Source organism: Varanus komodoensis, unplaced genomic scaffold (assembly GCF_004798865.1).
Source record: "Varanus komodoensis strain SLA01 unplaced genomic scaffold, ASM479886v1 scaffold6_4, whole genome shotgun sequence".
Classification (NCBI taxonomy): domain Eukaryota; kingdom Metazoa; phylum Chordata; class Lepidosauria; order Squamata; family Varanidae; genus Varanus; species Varanus komodoensis.
Genome location: NW_025336347.1, coordinates 12,693,454 through 12,714,562, shown reverse-complemented (window position 1 = coordinate 12,714,562; position 21,109 = coordinate 12,693,454). Strand labels below are relative to the sequence as shown.

Genomic DNA, 21,109 nt, shown 5'->3' with positions numbered 1-21,109 from the left:
AAATTCATATATGCTATGATGCAGCATGGAATGGAGCCAGATCTAATCAATCAATCAAAATATCTGTGTTGCGCTATTATGTATTATATATTTTGCAACAAAAAAGAAGAGAAAAGAAGTTATGAAAACCTCATTCAAAGCTGTTGCTAAGCTGAATCAGGGCAGAAGCCTTTGCAAACCATCCTCCACGGACAGGCAAGGGAGACATTTAATCTCCCAAATCTCCAATTTCCCTTTACTTCTGTCAACGTGTAATAGACCATAAAGCATTGGATGAAAACTTCATTGTGGGAATTACGTTGGATGACTCGTTAACCATAATGCTTGGATAATGTATGTTACTTAGTATTGTTTAAGACAGGGCAGTTGAGGTTTTCGGTTTAATGAAATGAAATTAAGAAAGGAAGTCCTCATTCTAAATGTATGATACACTGGATAATGAGGATACGAACAATAACAACAAAGCACTGCAGTATGTACAAGTGTATATAGTGTATTTGTCTTTCATACATCAACACCTGCAATGAACTTAAGACCATAAGAAAGCCATGCTGGATCAGACCAAGGGTCCCTTCTGTGCAACGTTTTGTTCACATGGTGGCAAAACAGCAGCTCACAGGATCCCCCAAGCAGGATGGGTACAGTTGCTCCTCAGCAACTGGTGTGCACAGGCACGCCACTTCTGGTAAAGGAGGTGGCACACAGCCAGCAATGCTAGCAGCCACTGATACGCGTCTCCTTCACAAAGTCGTCCAATCTCCTTTTAAAGTTATCCAAACCAGTGGCCATCATTACTTTGTGTGGCAGTGAATTCCATAGTTCAGCTATATGCTGTGCAGAAGTACTTCCTTTTATCTGCCCTAAATCTCCCACCTATCCAGATTTTACTAGTATGGGAGAGGGAGAAAAGGGCCACTCCACTTTTTCTACACTATGCATAATTTTAAGCACCTCTATCATGTTTTTTCTTATTCACTTTTTCCCCAAAGTAAACAGTCATAGTTGTTGCAATTGTTCTTTGTACAGGAGTTGCTCCAAGCCTGTGATCATTTTGGTTGCCCTCCACTGCACTTTCTGCAAACGAATAATGCCTTTTGTCAGCAGCAAGCAGAACTGTGCTTAGTATTCTAAGTGCAGTTGCACCAGAGATTTGTATAAGGCAAGTACAATCTTGACAGTTTGCCATTTTCACCACAGCTGAGCTCTGGGCTGCCATTTTCATTGCGTTTCCCATCACAAAGCCAAGATCCTTTTCTTCATCGGTCACTGCTAGCCCAGATACCATCAGCCACTACTAGCAGCTGGGACTATTTGCCCCAACGTGCATTATTTTACACTTGCTCATATTAAGCTGCATTTCCCTTTCTAATGCCCATTCTCCCAGTCTGGAAAGTATTTCTGGAGCTCCTTGAGATCCCTATTGGTTTTAACCACCATAGACAGTTTGTTGTTATTAGCAAACTTGGTCACTTCATTGTTTATTCCTAATTAACTCATTAACTTATTTTAATTGTTAATTTATTGGTTATTTATAGGATTTTAAATCTTTTAAGCCGAGATGCACTGGGTTTTAATATTTTTATTGTACAATTTGTTATATTTTGTTCTTATTGTGAGCCGCCCCGAGGCTTTGTTGCGATGGGGGCGGCATAAAAATGTTTTACATAAATAAATAAATAAATAAATAATTCCTGAACATTTATGAACAGGTTGAAAAGTATTGATTCTAATACAGAACCCTGTGGAACCCCACTGGTTATATCTCTCCGCTGGGAGAGATTATCATTTGCTCCCACTCTCTGCTTTCTGTTCTTTAACCTGTTAGTGATCCATAAGACTTCTCCTCTTTTATTCCAGGACTGCTAAGTTTGCTCCAGAGACTTTTTGAAGGATTTTGTTCAAAAGTCTTTTTGAACTTCAAGTAAACAATCTTCAGCCCATCCACATGCAATGGTATAATATCACATGACATGACAATAAGTGTGTACTGGAGGAAAGGTATGTCCACATTAAAAGCTTTCAAAAAGAAAAATATTCAGCAGTGCAGCACCACAAGAAAGTCATTCAATGTACATTATATGCTCATGTATTAAAATGGTGGTTTTCAGACTTTATTTAACTGTCTTCTCCTCACCTATATGCCAAGGAACCCCCTGCAGGGGATACTGAGATATTTCTAAGATAGTTTTTTTTATTTCACATGGGGTGCTCAGCATTCCTGTTGGGCAAGGTCATTTCCCTACACAAATGGAAGATGTCCAACAGCACTTGCAATCCATTCTTATACCACAAGATTTCCATTGAACAAGCATAATAAAGAAACTCCTCTTCTCAAGTATGTTTGCCTGCTGTTAATAACGTTCAAACTGAGGAATGTTTCATTTTCAAAGGAATTGCAGTAAGCTAGTAAGATTGTTTGAAAGCACCAAACCCTTCCAATTGATCAAGTGCTATGGCCTTCAAAACATACCCAATTATATCCTCATGATCATTAACATGAACACACAAAAGTAAACAGAGAAAACACTAAAATGACAAAAGCCACAGGCCAAAATGAAGGGTTTTTTCCAGGAGACACTAAGAATTATGGCTTAGTCAAAACAGGCCTCTGATTCCACAGCCATGTTTATAAGCTATGAAGAATGCTCCCTCCCTCAGTAATTCCTTGCAGGAAGGACTGGAAATGAGGTGAAGTTTTTAGCCCATCTTAGCATCACCTTAAGGACAGACCCGAAAGGCATCTGTCCTGGTAGGACTTCCCATCTCCCTTATTCAAAGTGAATGTAAAGCTTGCTGCCCTCACTCAAAATCAGCTTTACATCACTGCTATGTAAACCAATCCAGTCAACTATGGGAATTTTCTTGAAGACATTTCAGGGTAAAAGCAGAAAGCATCGTCATTGGTCTCAATTTCAAGATCTCTGAGCACTGATCTCAATTTGAACAGGAAGGCTGGAATTTGACTAGCACATGACTCCTGACTGGGATTGTATTAACAGAATCAGCTAAGAGAACCATGGCATATTTCTAAAAAACGATGTGAAAAAACCGATGCCTAAAGGAACAGTAAACATGAGCAATAGAGTGAAGATAGGCAAAGGGGACAGCTTGAAGGAACCATTTGGGTCCATCAGAGGCCCTTTTCATTCTCTAAATATTCTACCTTCGGTACAACTGCATTAAATTCTGAGTGGATCATTAGGAAGGGGCATGTCAAACCCACCTTGATCCATAGGTTTCATAAAAGGGAAAACTTGTGGATGCTTTCAAGCAAAAGTTTTCAATTTTAGGCTACACTGACTTGGCAATTATGAGATCCTGTCTTGTTCCCTTTGAAAATTAAATCAAGGCACAGAACTTCTTTGGACTCCAAAATAATTGTGGTACTTTTCTACTATTCATGACATGTCTCTCTTGGAACACCAGAGCCAGGGACAAAGTTTGGTCTCCCTCTCTAGGATTTCTTTTTTCTCAAACCACTGACCATTTTATGGTTTCTGAGCATTTGTGAAAAAAAAATTCCCCATCCTAAAAGCTTGAAAGACCTAGTTAGTTATTGGCAATAAGAAGTTAACCCACAATAAACTAGCAATCCTTGGTATTTGTGGTTTGTTGGCTTCAGCCACCACTAGCCCCTGAGAGCTACTCAGAAGTTGAATTTAGCTCCTAAGCTCTGCTTTCGCCCTAGCAGTGTCCCTTCCCATGTGAGAATGTGTCAGCCAGCTAGGAGTCCTTGGCCCCAGTTCTTCCCAACAGGATACAGGACTGCATGCATGGGTGGCTTGCTGTTGAAGAAATATGGGGAAGTTGGACAGCTGCCCCAAATTCTCTTCTTCCAGCTTTCAGGAACAAAAGTCACTCCATCATCCAGCTTCTTCATCTAATGTCATTTTTATCCCTTCTCTTTCTATCTGCCTCTACTTCATGCTTCCATCTCTTTTAGTCCCCCCCCCCCCCCCTGCTCCCCCACATGTCAATTTGCTCTTCTCTCCAGCCCTCCAGTCTTCCAGCCCTTTCCCCTGTTCTGGCTGGTCATACTCCTCTTTCTCCACTGGCTCCCAGCTGAAGCCCCTCGAGGCTTTCAAGCACAGATTGTAAAGAAGTAGCAGCCATCTGTGATATCAGTGCAGGCTGTTGTCCTTCCACAGCTGCCCTCATTCAGCCAGTGCCTGTGTTGCAGGTGCCCAGAAGGAAGCCAGAGACCAGGGTTCTCCACACAAATATACATGCTGGCTTTAATATCTCACATGCCAAGTTAGGGCATATTAAAAATATTTTTACAAAGTGCTCTTCTGTGGTAATTTATAATTAATTCTATTAATTAGCATCATTGCAAGCAGCAAAATCACTTTGAAGTTGTTCTAAAATGGCAGGTACTTAGCTCCCATGGCTTGCTCATCGTTGTAAACTGCCCGGAATGCTTTGGCTATTGGGTGATACAAAAATGAAATAAATCATCATGGGGGTCCTTAAATTGATTCCACATTAAAATTGTTTTTTCAACCCTACACTAGTATAATCTTACATGAGTTACTTTTCAGAACCAAGTAGCATGATATCCACTCCTGCCTGCTATGGAATAATTTCAGTCTTCTAGTACACAACCTATCAGTGAACCCCAATATAGAAATTCATGAAGAAAAATGGGTAAATCTTTGATGTTGCTCTTTGTGAAAAATGCTTTATTTTTAACAGCAGTTTTAAATGCAACTGGTTGCTCAGAGGTGTGGCAACTCCAACAGCAAAAATTGTTTTGGCATGCTTTCTTGATGACTGTTGAAGTTCTTGGCCCATCCATGGCATTTCTTTATAACATAACTACCAGTTAATTGGAATATGAAATTAGATTTGCAATAGAAATTAGACCACATGTACTACCTCAGAATTTTGAAGCAACCAGGTTTTGGCTATACTGAGGCAATCCCCCCCCCCCCGCCCACTTCCTCTTGGGAGTGAGAAGGATGGTGGCCTTAGGCAATTGTTCTCACAGAAACTGAGGGAGCGGTGATTATCTCAGGCCAGATGCTTCACCTAGCCAGGCATTCCTGGGAATGGCCATGATGTTCAGCAAGTGGGAGAAGCCGCTGGGGATGAGTTCTCAGACACAGACCAGGTCCCCCACTCTGTGCAAATCATCAGCAGAGGTGAGAGGCCCAACTGCATGAGCAGCATGTGGAGAGGAGGTGCGCTCGAAGGGTTGGGGAACAGGCGTGTTCATCAGGAGAGTTACTGGAGGATATCACTAGATTGGGATCAACAAACTGCTCCGTGCTTGCTGAGAGATCCATTTGTAATTGGAAACAATAAAGAAAGTTTTGCAAGGAAAACAGACTGTGGCTGGTGATTGCTTGAAGTAGAAACCTCAGCTTCCAACAACTGTCATCTGTTCCCAGACATTTGATGGCATGTGATGGGAGGTTTAATGTCAGATGTGTTATCAGACTTCAGTATTTCAGTGTAACAGTTTCAGTTGTTTCAAAATTTTATCTGTTAAAATGTTATATTATGTTCTTATTATGCTGTATTTTTGGATTGTAATTTTTATCAACAGCCCAGACAACTCTAGATATTGGAAAGGACAGAAATGTAATATTGAAATGAAATGCTTAAAACATTTTAGCAGTTCTCTAGTGAGTTCCCACTCATGCCACAAGCATTATGGATAGGAAAACACCCCACCCTTATACACACATCAAGTTTCAAGATGATCTGGCCAAATAACAGGTTTTAAAACTTCCAGTTCTTTAAAAACCCAAATCACAAAATAATGAAGGAAAAGTTCACTCCAGCCTTGCCAATATACAGAGGTTTGCATGCTCCTTTTTTCTTCAGCAAGGGTTCTACAATCACACACACACAAACACACACTTTCTCATCATTCAATTCTTGGGAGGAAAAAGCCGGGAAGGGCAACTGGCATCAGCATTACACTACTTCTCTAAAAGGCAAGCTGTGATTGTCTTAGCCTGGATAACATCACTTTGGAGGTCACCATGGGGTTGCACTGCCATTCTCTCCCTCTTCCCATTGCTGAAGAAGAACATGAGTGTAAGGAAGTGGGAGAAGAGAGATGGCAGATCAGTCTGCACAAGCTAATAAGCCACCATGGCTTATTTTAATTGGCTGTGCATGCTGGCCACCGCCTTCGTAATTACTCTCCCAGGAACTGTTTGTCATGTCATGTTGGCAGAGACTAACAGGGATATATGGAGACATGGGTAAATGAAGATATAAAGGGTAGCTGAAAAGTTCTCAGCCAACACACAGATTGGAATTACATAGTGGGAGTAGGGCTACAAGTTGTTCATCTACTTGTACATTAAGAGAAGCATGAGATCTGTAAATATGATGCAACTGTAATTCTATGTACAAATATTAGACTTGGCTGGGGCAGAAAAGACAAGTGTATCTTTTGTTCACTTGCTGGGCATCCTATGGGAATTGGTTAAATCTCTAATTGTAATCTGAAGATGCCTGTTTTAACTCCTGCTCTAAGGAACCCCTTAGCTATTATTTCATCTTTACAAGCACAGTCAAATAAAATAGCTGGTAATGCCTATCCATAGGATCACTTCTGCCAAGGCTTGTCCTCCATCTTCATCTGTGTCCCTTCCTTCCTCATATGCATGCTTGTAATATATTCAACGTTCCAATCATCAAGGAGCAATGGACAGTCCCTAGGAGGAGGGACCCTCTGGGAGGATGAAATGCATACCTGAACAGGGAAATAAACTATGTTTTCCCAAGGAGTCTGTTACTAGAGTCTGAGTTCCCAGTAGCAGATATGGGAGGAGGGTCTGTTCATTTTCATCACCTTCCTCCCATACAACAGTGTCCTTAAAAGCAGCACTTTTATTGTGCTTTAAAAATGAAGGGCACCTATTCATGTATATGAGAAAAGTGAGAGGCAATCAGATGCATTGAACCAGGGCTAACACCAGGTTTGACAGAGTCTCAGGAACCTCTCCAGGTTGGCTGCTAGTGCCATGGGGTGCAAAAGCAGCAGACCACCTGGCAAGTACTGCTGAAAATGCCTGATATTTTGATTTTCCCACAATGCCTCCGGGATTCCAAAATGGTATAGCATAGCATAACTGTCAATATTGCAGAACATTGTCAGAGTCACAGAGGCACTGTGGGGGAAATTGAGATGACAACTACCCACGTTCCAGGATTAGAGGACTGCTGGTTTTTCCTTTGCTTAGGACTGAGAGGACAATTGGGCCCAAGTAGCTAATAGCTGGTATTTTCAGTTGGCACCCCCTGAGGACTCAAGCCCTTGGCAGCTGTACACCGGTGCTAACCCCAGCATGGAAGTGTACAATGAAACAGGAAGTCCATTTCTAGAATTACTGTATGACACAGACTGCTCCCCGCCTCTCTTTTATCTATCTTTATCTGGGAAGGCTTTATTTCATATTGATGATGCCCAAGTGTATAATGCATATTCTTAGAGAAAAAATGCTAATAGTGTGAGCTAGAGCAATGGAGATTTTTACCAAATTAAAAAACAGAGGCAGCTACACTAGAACCAAATCTCTAATGCTTGTCTATATGTAATCTGAAACCCTAAAACAGATCTACCCTACAGGTTTGCAGCAAATAATTGAGTCAAAGAAGTGACTGCCTAATCTGGTGCATTGTGAGCATGCTGCTATTAAGAAAAACTTGGTGAAGCTGAGGTGCTCACAGCAGCAAGGGGACATACGAGGATTGGGTCATTATATGAGCTGTTCAAGTGATTGCACTTAGGGTGACAAGATTTGAATGAAGGACATGTTCAACATGATAAATGTCTTGAGCATAGAAGTGTTTTAGGAGGGAAGAAGTTAAGAAAAATAAGCTTCCTTACACACCTGCGTCTCTTACTAGAACCTAGCCATGAAGCTGATAATGCAGCAACCCTCTTTAAACAGCATTTTCCACCCAATTACTAGCTGTGCATGGGGCACTCCTTTTTGTTTGTCTTGGCTCTGTACCCTCTCTCTTTCTTTCTATGTTGGAATTGCTGCAAAGCATGGTAAACATCTAGATTGCACCTGCTGGGGTGTCAAATCGGCAGCAAAAACCTTTCCCTATCATTCCTTTATGGAAAACCAAGATAGCTGAATAGCTGTGGGATGTGCTCTTGCCATTATTTTGGAACCCAGCAGCTGGGAATTAACTACTGACACAAATGGGAATTCCACAACAGATCAGATGTGGCTCTGCAGCCCTGGCCCTTAAAGATAAGTACAACAATCATGCCTTTATTTATTTGTTACATGTATATCCTGCCTTTTCTGCTAAGGAGCATCATAATCTTCCCCCTCTTCATGTTATTTTCACAACATCCCTATGAGGTAGCTTACGATGAAGGTCAGTGACCGGGGTGAAGTTACTCGGTGAGCTTCATGGCTAAGTGGGAATTGAAACCAGAACTCCCCAGTTCATTATGCTCCACTGGCACTCAACCTCTGCACTGAGATAGATGAACAGCACATGCACAAATAATATATGCAATATATTGATTAAAATTTGGAGAAACAGCTTGCATACTGTATTAAGATGGGAACTTACTCTGTTGCTTTTAGATGCGTCAACCCATACTACTAACCTTGATTCATTAAAAAAGTTTTAAGATAAACCAACTGTGAAATAACTATTAAAATCTTGCTACTTAAGTGGTAGATGGGATAACACGCTGTGATTTTTTTCTGGAAATGTATATTCCTGTATGTTTCTGCCATTCATGTTGCCTTTAAACCAATAAAATGGCCCCTGACTTAAATCATGATTTTTCCAGTGTTAATGCACAGAAGGACAGATGTAAACACCCAGGGGTGTTGCCATATTATGTAATTTGACTTTTTAAAGCAGCTGTGCATGGACATACAATTCTCATTAACAATGAAAGCACAGGAGATATGGGGAATGCTTTGCACTCACTACCAATGGCAGTGAGCCATTCCAAATCTGGTTTGCAAGCAGGTTCAGTTCAAAGACTGGAGGCAATAGGAATTCTATGGGGATCTTCCTTCTCTGATCAGCTGGTTCCATATAACTTTTCTTCCGACAAGTAACTTCTTCTTCTGGTCTCTAGTCCTGTGTCCGTGGTGGCTTGTACTTTCTTACAACTGTTCAGGTCTTCCAAAAAAGAAGATAAACAGTTTCCTAATACTAGACCTGGAAGCCATGTTACCAAGTGATGGTGTACAAATTTTATCTGATTTATATCAAAAAGGGAACCATGCTGCCATATATCTGATCCATGCGCAAAAATTGCACATGACCAGTTATACAATATATCAAGATGGAGAATTTTCATGGCTGCTCTGAAGGTTCTCAGAGGTGTCAGTCCCAGTCTGGAGAAGGGTCTCCAACAATTAGGAGTGTCCACATCAAACAGAATATGAGTTAGAGCTGCATGTGGGGAGTCACAATATGGAACTGATTCCTCACATGAGACAGTTAACAGATTGACCAACTTCCCCAACTTGGCAGCTGTCAAGTGTTTTGGATCACAACTCCTATCATCCCTTAGCATTGATCATACCGGTTGGGGCTGATGAGATTAGCAGTCCAAAACATGTGAGGGGCAACAGTTTGGAGAAGGCCATCCCAATGCGCTGCATATTAACCTCATAATATAAAGTCATTATTTGCTACCTGCACCAGCAGGCCTGGCACTCATTACCTGCGAAAGCAAATGGATGGTCAAGTTGAAGGAACTTTCTTCTGACTTTAATTCAAAGAGCTGAGAAATAAATTAAGGTTTCTCCTCCCTCATTCAATGCTGCAAGGGTTGGCTGTACGTTGCTCCTACAACAGCAGCTAATCTATTATTGATCAAGAAATAATTAGTATTTTAAGTGACTCCTAGGGGGAAAAAGTAACAGAAAGGTGGAAGAGAAAAATGAACACTACCAGAAGACCCTGTAAGCAGTCTCTGGGGGCTTAAAGGGCTGATACTTGGCATTCCCATGGCCACTGCCATCACACTAAGCTGTCAACCTTTAGGGTGGGTTCACTCAGCAGCAACAGCCATCGAAAGTCCTGCATGTCATTTTCAAGAACTGGATTCAGGAAATTCCAATTTTGATTGGCACTAGGAATTCAGTGTCTACAGAAACAAACCAATCTACTTATAGCTTTTAGCACTGTGCATACATAGAACTTTCAATTCTGTTCTCCTGTTTCTTAAAAAACAGTTGGCAGTCTAAATTGTGCAAGCTTTTATGTTCAGTGATAGAGAGAAAATGCTTTCATCTTCAGTGATAATAAGAAAAATGCCACAGGTATTGCGGTCATGGACCTTTTCCTAGAGCAAGATTATATCGTCATATGCAATGTATCAGCTTTTCTATTATTTAAAAACAAACAACAGTGCTATGGTAATATTAGTTGACAAACTGCCCTGTTGAAAGCATTTTTCAATGAGAACAAATGCATTTTCTGTGTATTTCTCCTCTTCTAGCAAAGGATGGGAAGTGATACAGTGGCTAACAGTATTTTGAAGGAACTGAAGAAAACAAGGCATGGGCACAGGCTTTTAGCGATGCAATGTGTAAGGATTCAGCCTCCCTATACTAAACTGACCGTCTCCTGAGATAATTCTGTGGAAGGCTAAAAGAAAGGAAAAAGTATTCAGTGGTCAGGAGGGAAGAGAGGGAAAGGGCTCTAGAATGACACCTGTTTGTAAACAGTTTCTTTGTTCAGTAGGGCAAGATTATCTCTAAATGGATTTAGGTTTAACACACAAGATTTCAAATCTTCAGCAAATCATCTTTTGGTGAAAGAGTGTTCATTTCAACTCCTAATTCATTGTGATTTTTTCTTTCTTTTTTTTTTTTTTTTGATCGCAGCGAAGCTAGAGGTTTGCCTTTTCTCAAATCATCCTTTTACATCCATTCATCAGATCTGACTTAGTTAGCAGGGGTGGTGAGGTGAGGGGGAAAAGCAGACTGAAAATCAGTTTTCCCCCTCTGCTGGAAAGTCAATGGCTACCTGTCCTTCTCCCTGCCTCCAGTAAGGCCGGTATGCTTGCATGTGTCTTACACACTTGCTTCTATTTTAACCAGAGGCCAAATTCCTCCCCAGTGGTGACACAGAAGTAAACCCACACGGTTGGACATTTGTAGGATTTGAGGCTGAGTGCAAACAGCCTTCTCCGCCTTTTCCAACGTTAATGCAAACTGACAAGAGTGGAGGCCCGAGGTCATGTGACTTTAATCAGCACGGCCCTAAGCCAGCAGAACCACATTAATTATTTCAGGGATTTCTTTTCCATGAGCCGAGAAACTTGTACGGAGAGCAGGAAGAGATTCTGCTTGTCTTCCTACTCTTCACTGGAAGGTGGGCCCTCATAAAGGTGGAGCACCAGAATGGAGTATTGGCAAAGTTTTGCAGCAATTTGCATTACTGTAATCTCTTATTTTCTCAAAATGGGCTGGATATCAGCAGCCCCCCTTTCTTCTCCTGTCCTTCAAACACATGGGTGCAACTTTACCTCTATGGAAAGGTAACTCCTCTAATACCTGGCAATTTATATAGCTCTCCAGTGTGGCAAAATTCTGTTTTAATTATACTTCTAAGCAATAACCTCCAAGCTATTAGTAAACACATCAACCAGGTAACCTCCAAGCTATTAGCAAATACATCAACCAGGTAATCCATATAAGATTAGCAAGGACAGGATAATACTGACCTCCCCCACACCCAGCACTTTCTCCTCTAAAAAGGCAATACCTGCAGCACAATGCTGCTAAAGCCAAGCTATACAACAAAGGATGCTCTCCACAGCTTAAAAAAAAATCAGTCTTGCAATGCTCAGGCAGCTAAATGTAGCCACAGGGAACTATGATGATACCTTTTTGTGTTATAGAAGGTTCCTCTCTGTTGCTGATGTTCGGAAGGAAGCTTCAGGACACCCCCACCCCCAATTATTCATCATATAGCGCATTATAAAGCTCAAAACTGGCTTTTTACCTCACTGATAGGGAATGCTTTCCGAAAAGGAGGTGGAGCCTCACACAATCATACAATAAGGAAACAATGGCATTTTAAAGGGTAAGTGAAATACGGGTAAGCTCCATCCAGCAGAAGTAGAAATGTGTTAGTCACTCAGCTGAATTCCATCCGAGCACTCACTCCTTCCAACTCTCTTGCCGAACACCTTCTACCCTGCATTCTTCCAGACTCGCAGAATTCAGAACAATCCACGCAAAGCAATTAGCGCAGCCACAGAACAGCATCCAGCAACTTTCAGACAGAACGACTGGGGTGGGGTTGGAAAGGAAGGGCACAGAGGCAAGCTCCATGGAACAAGCTTCCTCTAAGTATCTTTCCTCACATTCCGAGAAACGCCCACCCTTGCCCCAGACAAAAATAATCAAACAGGTATAGGTGCTGAAAAGTGCTTACCGACTTTGGACTCTTCTTTGGGGCTGGCAGTCCTGGAAAGAAAATGACAACAAAGGGGAAAATGTTATTAGCATATAAATCTTTACCTTCTTTAAAGGAGAAAAAAATCCTAGGTGTATCATCTGAACGTAGCCATCTGCAGAGTTATGTCAGATTTTGCTCTAGCATCGGAGTTGCCAGTCTGTTCATATCGAATCAAAGCACAGCGTGGGGGGTGGGGGGGATTTGGAGAAAGGAGGGGAAAGAGAGAGAAAGAGTGCATGGAGGGGGGAGGAGATCTATCTGCATTAGCTATGCTGACTTGTGCTGCAGCAGCCTGGAGGCTGGAGAAAGAAATTCACAGACCTCAGCGGCCTGGGAAATTGAGCACTTGGATAGAATCTCAAGCGCTCTCCTGGATTAAGAGATTTAGCTTACAATTAAGCCAAGGATATTACCTTTTGACGCGACCGGCGTGTCAAATTTATCAGACCAATCGGAACAGTAGTGGAGAACGGGGTAGATAAATAGCTGTGTCCAGACACTTTTTAACATGCAAGCTTGCTCCCCACCCCCCCTTTGCCTTCTTCACAAAAGGCTTAGGCAAAAACAAGAGAACAAAGGACGATAAGGTTTTATGTGTAACCAGGGTCAGTTATAAATATGGATGCTACTGGAGCCCTCCTCACCCCCCCAAGTTTGCTGTGAAGTCCAGTCTGCATCATTACATGCAGAGATCATCAGCTAGTCCTGTTCATACAGAGTGCAGCAGATTCACAGTGAATGCAGCGCTAAGTATTTCTGGATACAGAGAGGTGAATGGACAGCTAGGGAACAGAGAGAGTTTTTCCCTGGCATTAATGGTGATGAAAATGCAAATGAGAAAGCACTTTAAAGCTCAGAAGGGAAGCCTAAAGGGCATTTTGCATTTTGGAGAGAGACCCTTAAAACTGCTGCATATCATTGTTTCTCTGACAGAAGGAAAATTAGATGAAGGGATTCTCCTTGCTACCACTTTTTGTAGCACTATGTCCCACTGGAGATGGACTTCATGTTATGGGAACTGATTGATAATAAAGGAAGACTGTGTCCCTAAGCAGATGGGGGAAGGTAAGAAATAAATTACTTCAGACATCAGCGAATGAAGATCTGTGGAGCAAATTGCCAAAGTAATGTTTCAGAAATGTACACTCATGTTATATAGAAACAGAGTGCAAAGCAACTCCAGTGTGTGAAATTTGCTCTCATTTTTATTTTTAAGCACTTAATCATTCTGTCTTCTTTTCATTTTATCACTTCTTCTGTGAATATGCTGAAAGATATATCCCTGACCCAATGTTACAGTGGGAGTGAAATAGGTTGAACAGATGAGGAAAAATGTGATGAGTGTGAGGAGGGGTTGCTTGTCCTATGCAAGATCTCAGATATCCCCAATTAAACCATGGAGGTGTCTCATCTTATGGATCACCAGTCCATCTGGCTACATCAGCTGATGTTTTGGACGACCATGCTTCTCAAGATATGGTCCATAACGTCGCAATACCCGTTATAAGGAGCGACAGCAATGAATGCTGAATTAAAATGCCTTCTGCAATCTGATGCAGGTGTATTGCTAACAGTGCACACTTGCACATGCTCAGTGTTACCATGTTAACCACAGCTATTTGCCTGCTTGTGGCCAAGTCTAGATGGTAACGGGGGAAAAAAAAATCAAAGGCACAGTGCATGATGAACCCTAGCACCATTTAACAACCCTATACAAGTGCTTTCTTTTCTCCTTCAGCCCACGTACTCATTCTTTCAATGGACTATGTCCTATAACTGCATCAGTTTGCAGGAGTCAAGTTCTACTCGGAAAGCCTGCCGTGTGCTAGAGAACTGTAAGATAAGAAACGTGGTGGCCTGCAAAGAAAAGCAAACCAGCAGCATTCTCCCTAATATAACACAATTTCCAAATGAAACACACTTTGATGAGACATTCCCCTGGTTGTTTGTTTTTGCAATACCAGCACAAATGGCACACATCCCTCAGGGCTATGCTGGGTTGTAGTACAGTGAAATGTGAAAAGAGTTTAACTAAAATATATAAAAAGAAAGATTCAGTTTTGCTGACAAGAGCCTGAATGACTACAATGCACTAAGAGAACTTCCAGCTGTATTTGCACAAAACGTTAAGCCAAAATAATTGAGAATTGCAGCTTGTTGTATAAGTATGGTGGATTGTTCCCACTTAGCTCCTCTTCTAAGTGGGAGCAGTTAAAGTAACTGGAAGCCTACTAGGGTAAAAAAGCTCAGTGTCATGTCTAAACCCAGTTTCTGACCCCTTGTTACCCTAAGAAGCCTGGTTGATTAATTTTGGTGAAAGAATGATACGCCATGAACGCTGAGCTTTTCTACAAAGATAATTTTATTTTAGTAGCCTACATAGTGATGTGTTTTAAGAATTTACCTTTCTGTTTTCTAGGTATCGCATGTTGTAACCTGCCCTCAGGCTTTGGAATAGTGCAGAACAAAGCACACCATCTAATAAAAGTTGTATTAAAAAACTCATTGACCTGTTGCCTCTTTACTCTAGAGCTGTTTGAAGGAATGTAGAGGACAATGCTGGTCGTGAGAGCCTGTTTACATCATTTTAAGGCTGCCCCCAGCACCCCATTATGGTTTGCCACATTATTTATACCAATCAAAATGGCACCACACCTGCATAATTAAACTAGATTAAAATTATGTAGAATATTGTAAGCCACAAAATCTTTCCATACAATAGGTACATGAATTCTGAGAACATATTATGTACAAATGACATTAGATCTTATGCATCTATGCTCTTTTTCTCTCTTGCTGTTACTTCTTCTCCTGGACAGAAGAATCTTTGCAATGATATACTACCAAGATAAAAAATAGTTTTGAATTTCTAAATGAACCAAAGATTAACATATGGCATCAGGGTTTATTAAATGTTAAAATGCAATACACACAAAATACTGAATTAACCTTCCCTCTTAATGTTTGTCATTAATTCCAACTGCTACTATCCCCTCCCCCAAAAGACTGAAAATAGCTAGAAAAAATGGTGAAACATGTACACAAGCTACTGTTTGGCAGTGCCTTCAAAAGCCCATGAATCTTATGAAGCTTCTGCTTTGTGCCAGAGTTTGCTGCAGAACAAGTAACAACTGATTTACACCAAAAAAGAGCCCCAAATACACCTGAACCTTATCAGAAATATATACACAAGCACCACAGGAGATTACATACAGACAAATGTACAGCTGCAAGAAATATCCTAAATAATACTTTGTTATTAATATTTGACTTTAAAGTGGTATTTTAAAATCAGAACATATTTACAATTCCAAGTGCCAGGGACCAAGCCAAGAAATGAGGGCACTGCAATCTAAAAGAAGGGCAAGGAGCAGTACAAAATGTTTACCAGCAGCAAACAAGAAACCACACCTGAGGATGCATCTCTCTTTTTGGATATTGGCAATAGTCACATCAGTCTTTGCAACACTAACTTTAAAGTTCCCCAAGATAGCCAATTCTCAGTGCAACGCACGCACGCACGCAGAGAGAGAGAGAGAGAGATTGACTACAGTAGCACCACCTCTGAGGGTGGAATATGTTTCACAAAATAATTAGCCAAACCAACTAAAAACCAGAAAGTCAAAGACAGTCAAAGAAGGCAGTATCCTTCAGTCATGGCATGCCTCAAGGAGAACTGAATTACAAAGCTCACAATATACAGAAGCATTGTAACTGGATGGAGAATTTGAGGAGAAAGTGTGAAACCAACTTGTCCTCAAACATAGTATTTGGTGAGTGCAACCATTTACCAAGAGGTGATTTATTGTGGTAGTTATAAGTTGGTCATCTGAAAAGTCAAAACATCTTACATTGTCTTCCTTCCCCAATCTTCACTGGGTGTAGATATATGCTAAAATGTTTGTCACCACTTGACTGGATGTTACAAATATCTACTATGCAACTGATTACATGCATACTGTAGATATATGCATGTAATCACTTGCTTTATTGTTGTAATCACTTGCTGTATTCACCTTTTTTCAAAATGGGCATGTCACCTGAGAAGCAGGGAAGGCTTGTAGGAACAGAAAGGACAGCAGAAGCATGACAGACAGACAGACAGACAAGGCTCCTACAAAACACAGGTGAGAGAGGAAGAGTCTGGTGGTAGAGAAGTTGGGAAGAAATTCAGGAAGTAGAAAGATGTCATTGAAGCTATTATAGAAAGTGGAGTATTGTGGCATGACTGAATGTGAAATATTGCCTTCTGTTGGACAGGAGGAACCACAGCAAACAATTCTAAATAAATTCAAGTTTATCAGACATACAGCTAATCCTTTCAGAGATGCCATAGTCATATACAGGTGCTGTTTAATGTTAAAGTGCTGGACTGGGCCAGTCACCCCTTCTCAGCCTAATCCAACTCACAGGATGACGATGAGGATGATGAAAGCTAACAATTACTTTCCTCACAAAAGAGAATTTATACTTAAGGCTAATTTCACATTCCTATCAATTAAGCAAAAGTGTATATGCATTGGGTTTTTCTAAAATGAAGGAAATGGAGCATTTCAATTAAATCAATTATCACTGCAATTATAACAAACATCTGAGCCAAACATTTCTTTCATTCGTCAGCACACCTTAAAGCTGTATTTGTAACCAGCTTCTTTTACTTAGCAAACAATGCTTTTTGAAAAATGGTAATCATGCACTATTAAGCATTTCTTGTATACTATTTCTACTATTGTATAATGACTTAAATGCCATTATTATTATGAAAAACTATCAACAATGGATTTTTTCCTATATTAATAGAGCCTATTTTACACAACATTTATGTTGATCTATTAAAAGGAAATTTATTCTTGTTTAAATAGATGGTCAGTCTACAGATTCATGCATCATACTGGCAGCCACTAAGATACCTTGGAGCATGAACCAATATAATAGTCTAAAGTAATCACCAATAAGCTCATTAACCACCAGAATCTGTGACCTTCTGTTTCCTTCATACTCTGTGAAGCTCCTTTTTCTGATTTTACACACAACTGAACCCTGAGAGAATTCAAGTATTTATGGACTGGCAGTTTGAGATTGCAAAATGAGAGGAAAATGGAGCTGGCACCCCCAGGGCCACGTGCCTAAAGAACCATGCCCCAGTGCCTGTGAGGCTCTTGCTGCCCCCACTGACTGACTTCCTGGGCACCTTCGCTCCTGTGGGGGGTAGCCCTTCTGGATCGCTATGTCCAGAAACTCCAAAATGACTGCCACCAAGCAGCTCCCATCCAGAAATGCCACTGCTGCTTTTTTGGGTACACATGTCAGGGAGTTAGTAGAATGGAGGGAGGGGGAAAGCAGAGTGGGGAGGGACAAGAGGGAGGACCATGATGAAGAGACTGGAGTAACTAGGAAGGGAGGTGTATGTGTAGTAAAATGGATAGTTTAGTATGGCAGGAGCCAGAAGACAGAATGGAATACCTGAGCAAGAATAGGGTACACAGAAGAAGAGATACATGCACAGTCTTAATTCCGCATAATTTTATATGGGGAAATCTCACTGCAAACCACTATTGGATCACAGATCATGTCTGCCTCCATGGATTGAATAGCAATCATGGATCCAGTGCTTTCCTGCTTTCCATTGCACACGTATGTGGATCTGATTTTTACAAGAAACACCCCACAAACTACCAGCAAGTCATAGGTCACTGATGTATCTGAAAGTGTGTGGCTGTCCTCCCCGCCCATTTCTACTGCCATATCTGCCCCTTACCATGCTCAGCAGCAGAGGAGGTAGCAGAAAGGGAGATTTCCTGGCCAAACAATGTCTTGCTTCCTTGCTGCAGCAATGAGTATGGCGGGAAGCAAAAGCAGTGGCAGACACGGCAGACAGGGTAGGAGTGGTGACACGATGCTCGTTGGGAAAGGAAACCTCCAGCAGTGAGGAGAGGAGAGAGGATAAACAGTGAGTCAAGAAAAGAGGGAATCTGGAAAAGGAGTACATAGGGTCCAAATATATGTGACATAAATGTGCCTTTGGGTCTGAAAGGATGCCTATGCCACCTTTAACCGAATGCTGGTTTTACTTGTATATAATATGGGTAGGTTCTGAGATAAGAGGTGCCACATAACACCCCAGGGGCTCAGAAACAGTAGCTTTTTTGTTTTATCTCTCTCCCCTTTTCTCTCCCCCCTTCTCTCCCCCCCCCTTGGAAAGGCATCTACCTTACTGTACACAAACTGACACTCAAAATGGAAAACAAACTTCTCACCATGTGTTAGGGGAGCTAACGTAAACTTCCTGTTACTTAGCAAATGCACATCAATAAGTTTGACTTTCAGATGAAAAAAACAAGGGGCTCTTAATTATTAACACTAATGGTCAATAATGTTCTTTGGTGGAGAAGACACAAAGATACTAGACTAATTCTGCATAAAATGTTGCCAACAAAACTTTAATAAAAGATTAGGGTAATGAAGCCTTATTCAAGGACTTTATAAAAGTCAAACATTCCAAGGCTTGTTTAGCAACAGCAACAACAAAACAGGGGAATATTCATTTATTTATTCTTTGGGGAAAAAAATCTTTAGCAAGCCAGTTCTTTGCAAAGGTCTTTAAAAAACAGCAATACCCATACGCTATCATTTGTAAAATTCAGTGAGAATGTATGTTTTGTCAAGAATATGCCGCTCTGGAAAATCACTCCAATTCATCTGAATACACAGCAAAACAAGCTCATACTTAACCTCACTTTTTTGTTCTGTTTTGTTTTTCACCCCCAATCAGACATGATTTGTGAAAAGGGGGTGTGTAGAACTGCTCTCAGTTTCACAGATAAAGTCTAAACTTTCAATCCTATGTTTAGACAGAAAAAACTACAACTCCCAGTATTCCTCAGCCAGCATGGCTAACAAGAGAATACCAGGAATTGTAAGACCCTTTTTTCTGTTTAATCATGCATCTGATTGTGCCTAAAGTCTCTGACTTGTTAAGCCAACCAATTACAAGGCAAACTAAAAACCAAGAAAGAGCTTGTGGAAAATGCAGACACATCGCTGGGTGCAATTGCAAATTCGATGATCCCAAGATAAACAAGAAGGCCTGAATTCACCTAAAGTTTTGACTTTTTTACATGTTCAAGAGATGAGGATCATCAATGTAGACATGGCTAGAATTCATTCTCTCAAACCATGTCATACTCTGAAGACTGAATTTTGGGATAAGTAATCATATACAACAGGAAAAATCTTATTGCTGCAGAATACGATTCTCTTATACTGATAAAGACCAATGTAATTAAATCAGGGGGTCAGAACATCTTATAATGCCTTGTGCATACCTGACTGCTGATTTCAGTTACATGCATATTTCTGCACTCAGGTTTATTCTCCTGTCATACCAGGTACAAAAAGGTAGAAGAAAACAGTCAAGTTGAACTAGGGCCTGTACCTGAATCCATAGATTTAATCAGACACTTCACTGATTATTTTTTTTACTCAAATTCTTGGCTGGACTCAAATGGGATCTAAAAATACAAACTGGTTCACTGTTCAAGACCTCACCCCACAAATTGTGCGTTTTGCTTAAGCTGATCTCTTTCAGCCCTAGGGTAGAATTAGATTTAGGAGAGATTCTTTGGAGCCACATTCTAGTGATGGTCAAAGAAAAGAGGGCAGGGCCAAAATACAAAAATACCAGCATATTTTAATTGAAAGCTCTTATTGCCAATCAAGTCTTGAAAGAACCATTTCACCCTTTCAGACTGGGAAAACTATGCAAAAGTTGAAAAAATGACTGACACTCAGAGGAAAGATGGCATGTCAGCTGGAAGAACCCAGAAAGCTAGATTCAGCCCACAGACCAGAGGTTCCTCAACCCTGGTCAATGGTAAATTTGTGCAGTTACTGTGCAAGGAACTGCCCTCGCTGATTAAAAAGCCAAGACTGTGCTTGTTCTTGGTTTGCAGAGAGTGGGCCCATCTCTTGCTCATTATGAACTGTTCAAATTGATTCCTCTTATTCAGAGGAAGAGGTGGAGGAGCAAGAGGGAGGGGGCAATGAGGACTTCGAAGTTTCAAGGTTACCTAGTAAAGTTTCTCAGGCAGAGTGTGAGAATCAGCCTACTTTAGAAGGGGTGAAAGGGCTTTCAGGATGGGAGAGGGAGCTTATACGAGATCAAGTCCTTGACTTAACAATGGGAGAAACGAACTGCCCAGTTACAGGGCCTTCACCATTCCTGCCTTCTTGCCCTTGAGCAGGAAGGCCCACCCTGAGGGTGGACTCAGAATCTTCACTGAGCGCTAGAGGCAAAGGAAAGTTTTCAAATTGGATTCAGCAGTTTACATGGGCAGATGCTTCTCCTGCAACTTTGGCAGAAGGCTATTTAGAGTACAAACTGTTCCCTAGTATGTTAAGTTTCAATAAAAGAAAGAAAACGAACTTCTAGGGACTGTCTTGAGTTTGCTAACCAGAAGGAAAGAGGGAAGGGATCAGCCCACAACACGGTTAAAGGTACACAATTAGAAAAACAAGATTGTTCTGCAAAATATAATCAAAATATACTTCGGCAGGTGCAGTGCATGGTATGGAAGGTTGTGCAATACATAGTATTTTAGCATTCATGCTAAGGCATTTACATGCTTATGTGTCACAGATGATGCTTCCTTCCCTAACTCTGCTGTTAGAGTTAAATCATATG

The 21,109-nt window shown here is 41.0% G+C and overlaps 1 protein-coding gene across 26 annotated transcripts in view; it reads right to left on the bottom strand.

The window, feature by feature from the left end:
- MAGI1 (membrane associated guanylate kinase, WW and PDZ domain containing 1) overlaps nt 1-21,109 on the bottom strand; it is a 522,735-nt gene that overhangs the window by 51,407 nt on the left and 450,219 nt on the right. For all 26 annotated transcript variants that reach the window (XM_044452072.1, XM_044452077.1, XM_044452084.1 and 23 more), the window contains one exon: nt 12,403-12,434. In XM_044452072.1, coding sequence (XP_044308007.1) covers nt 12,403-12,434 — 32 coding nt within the window. The remainder of the gene's footprint in view (nt 1-12,402; nt 12,435-21,109) is intronic.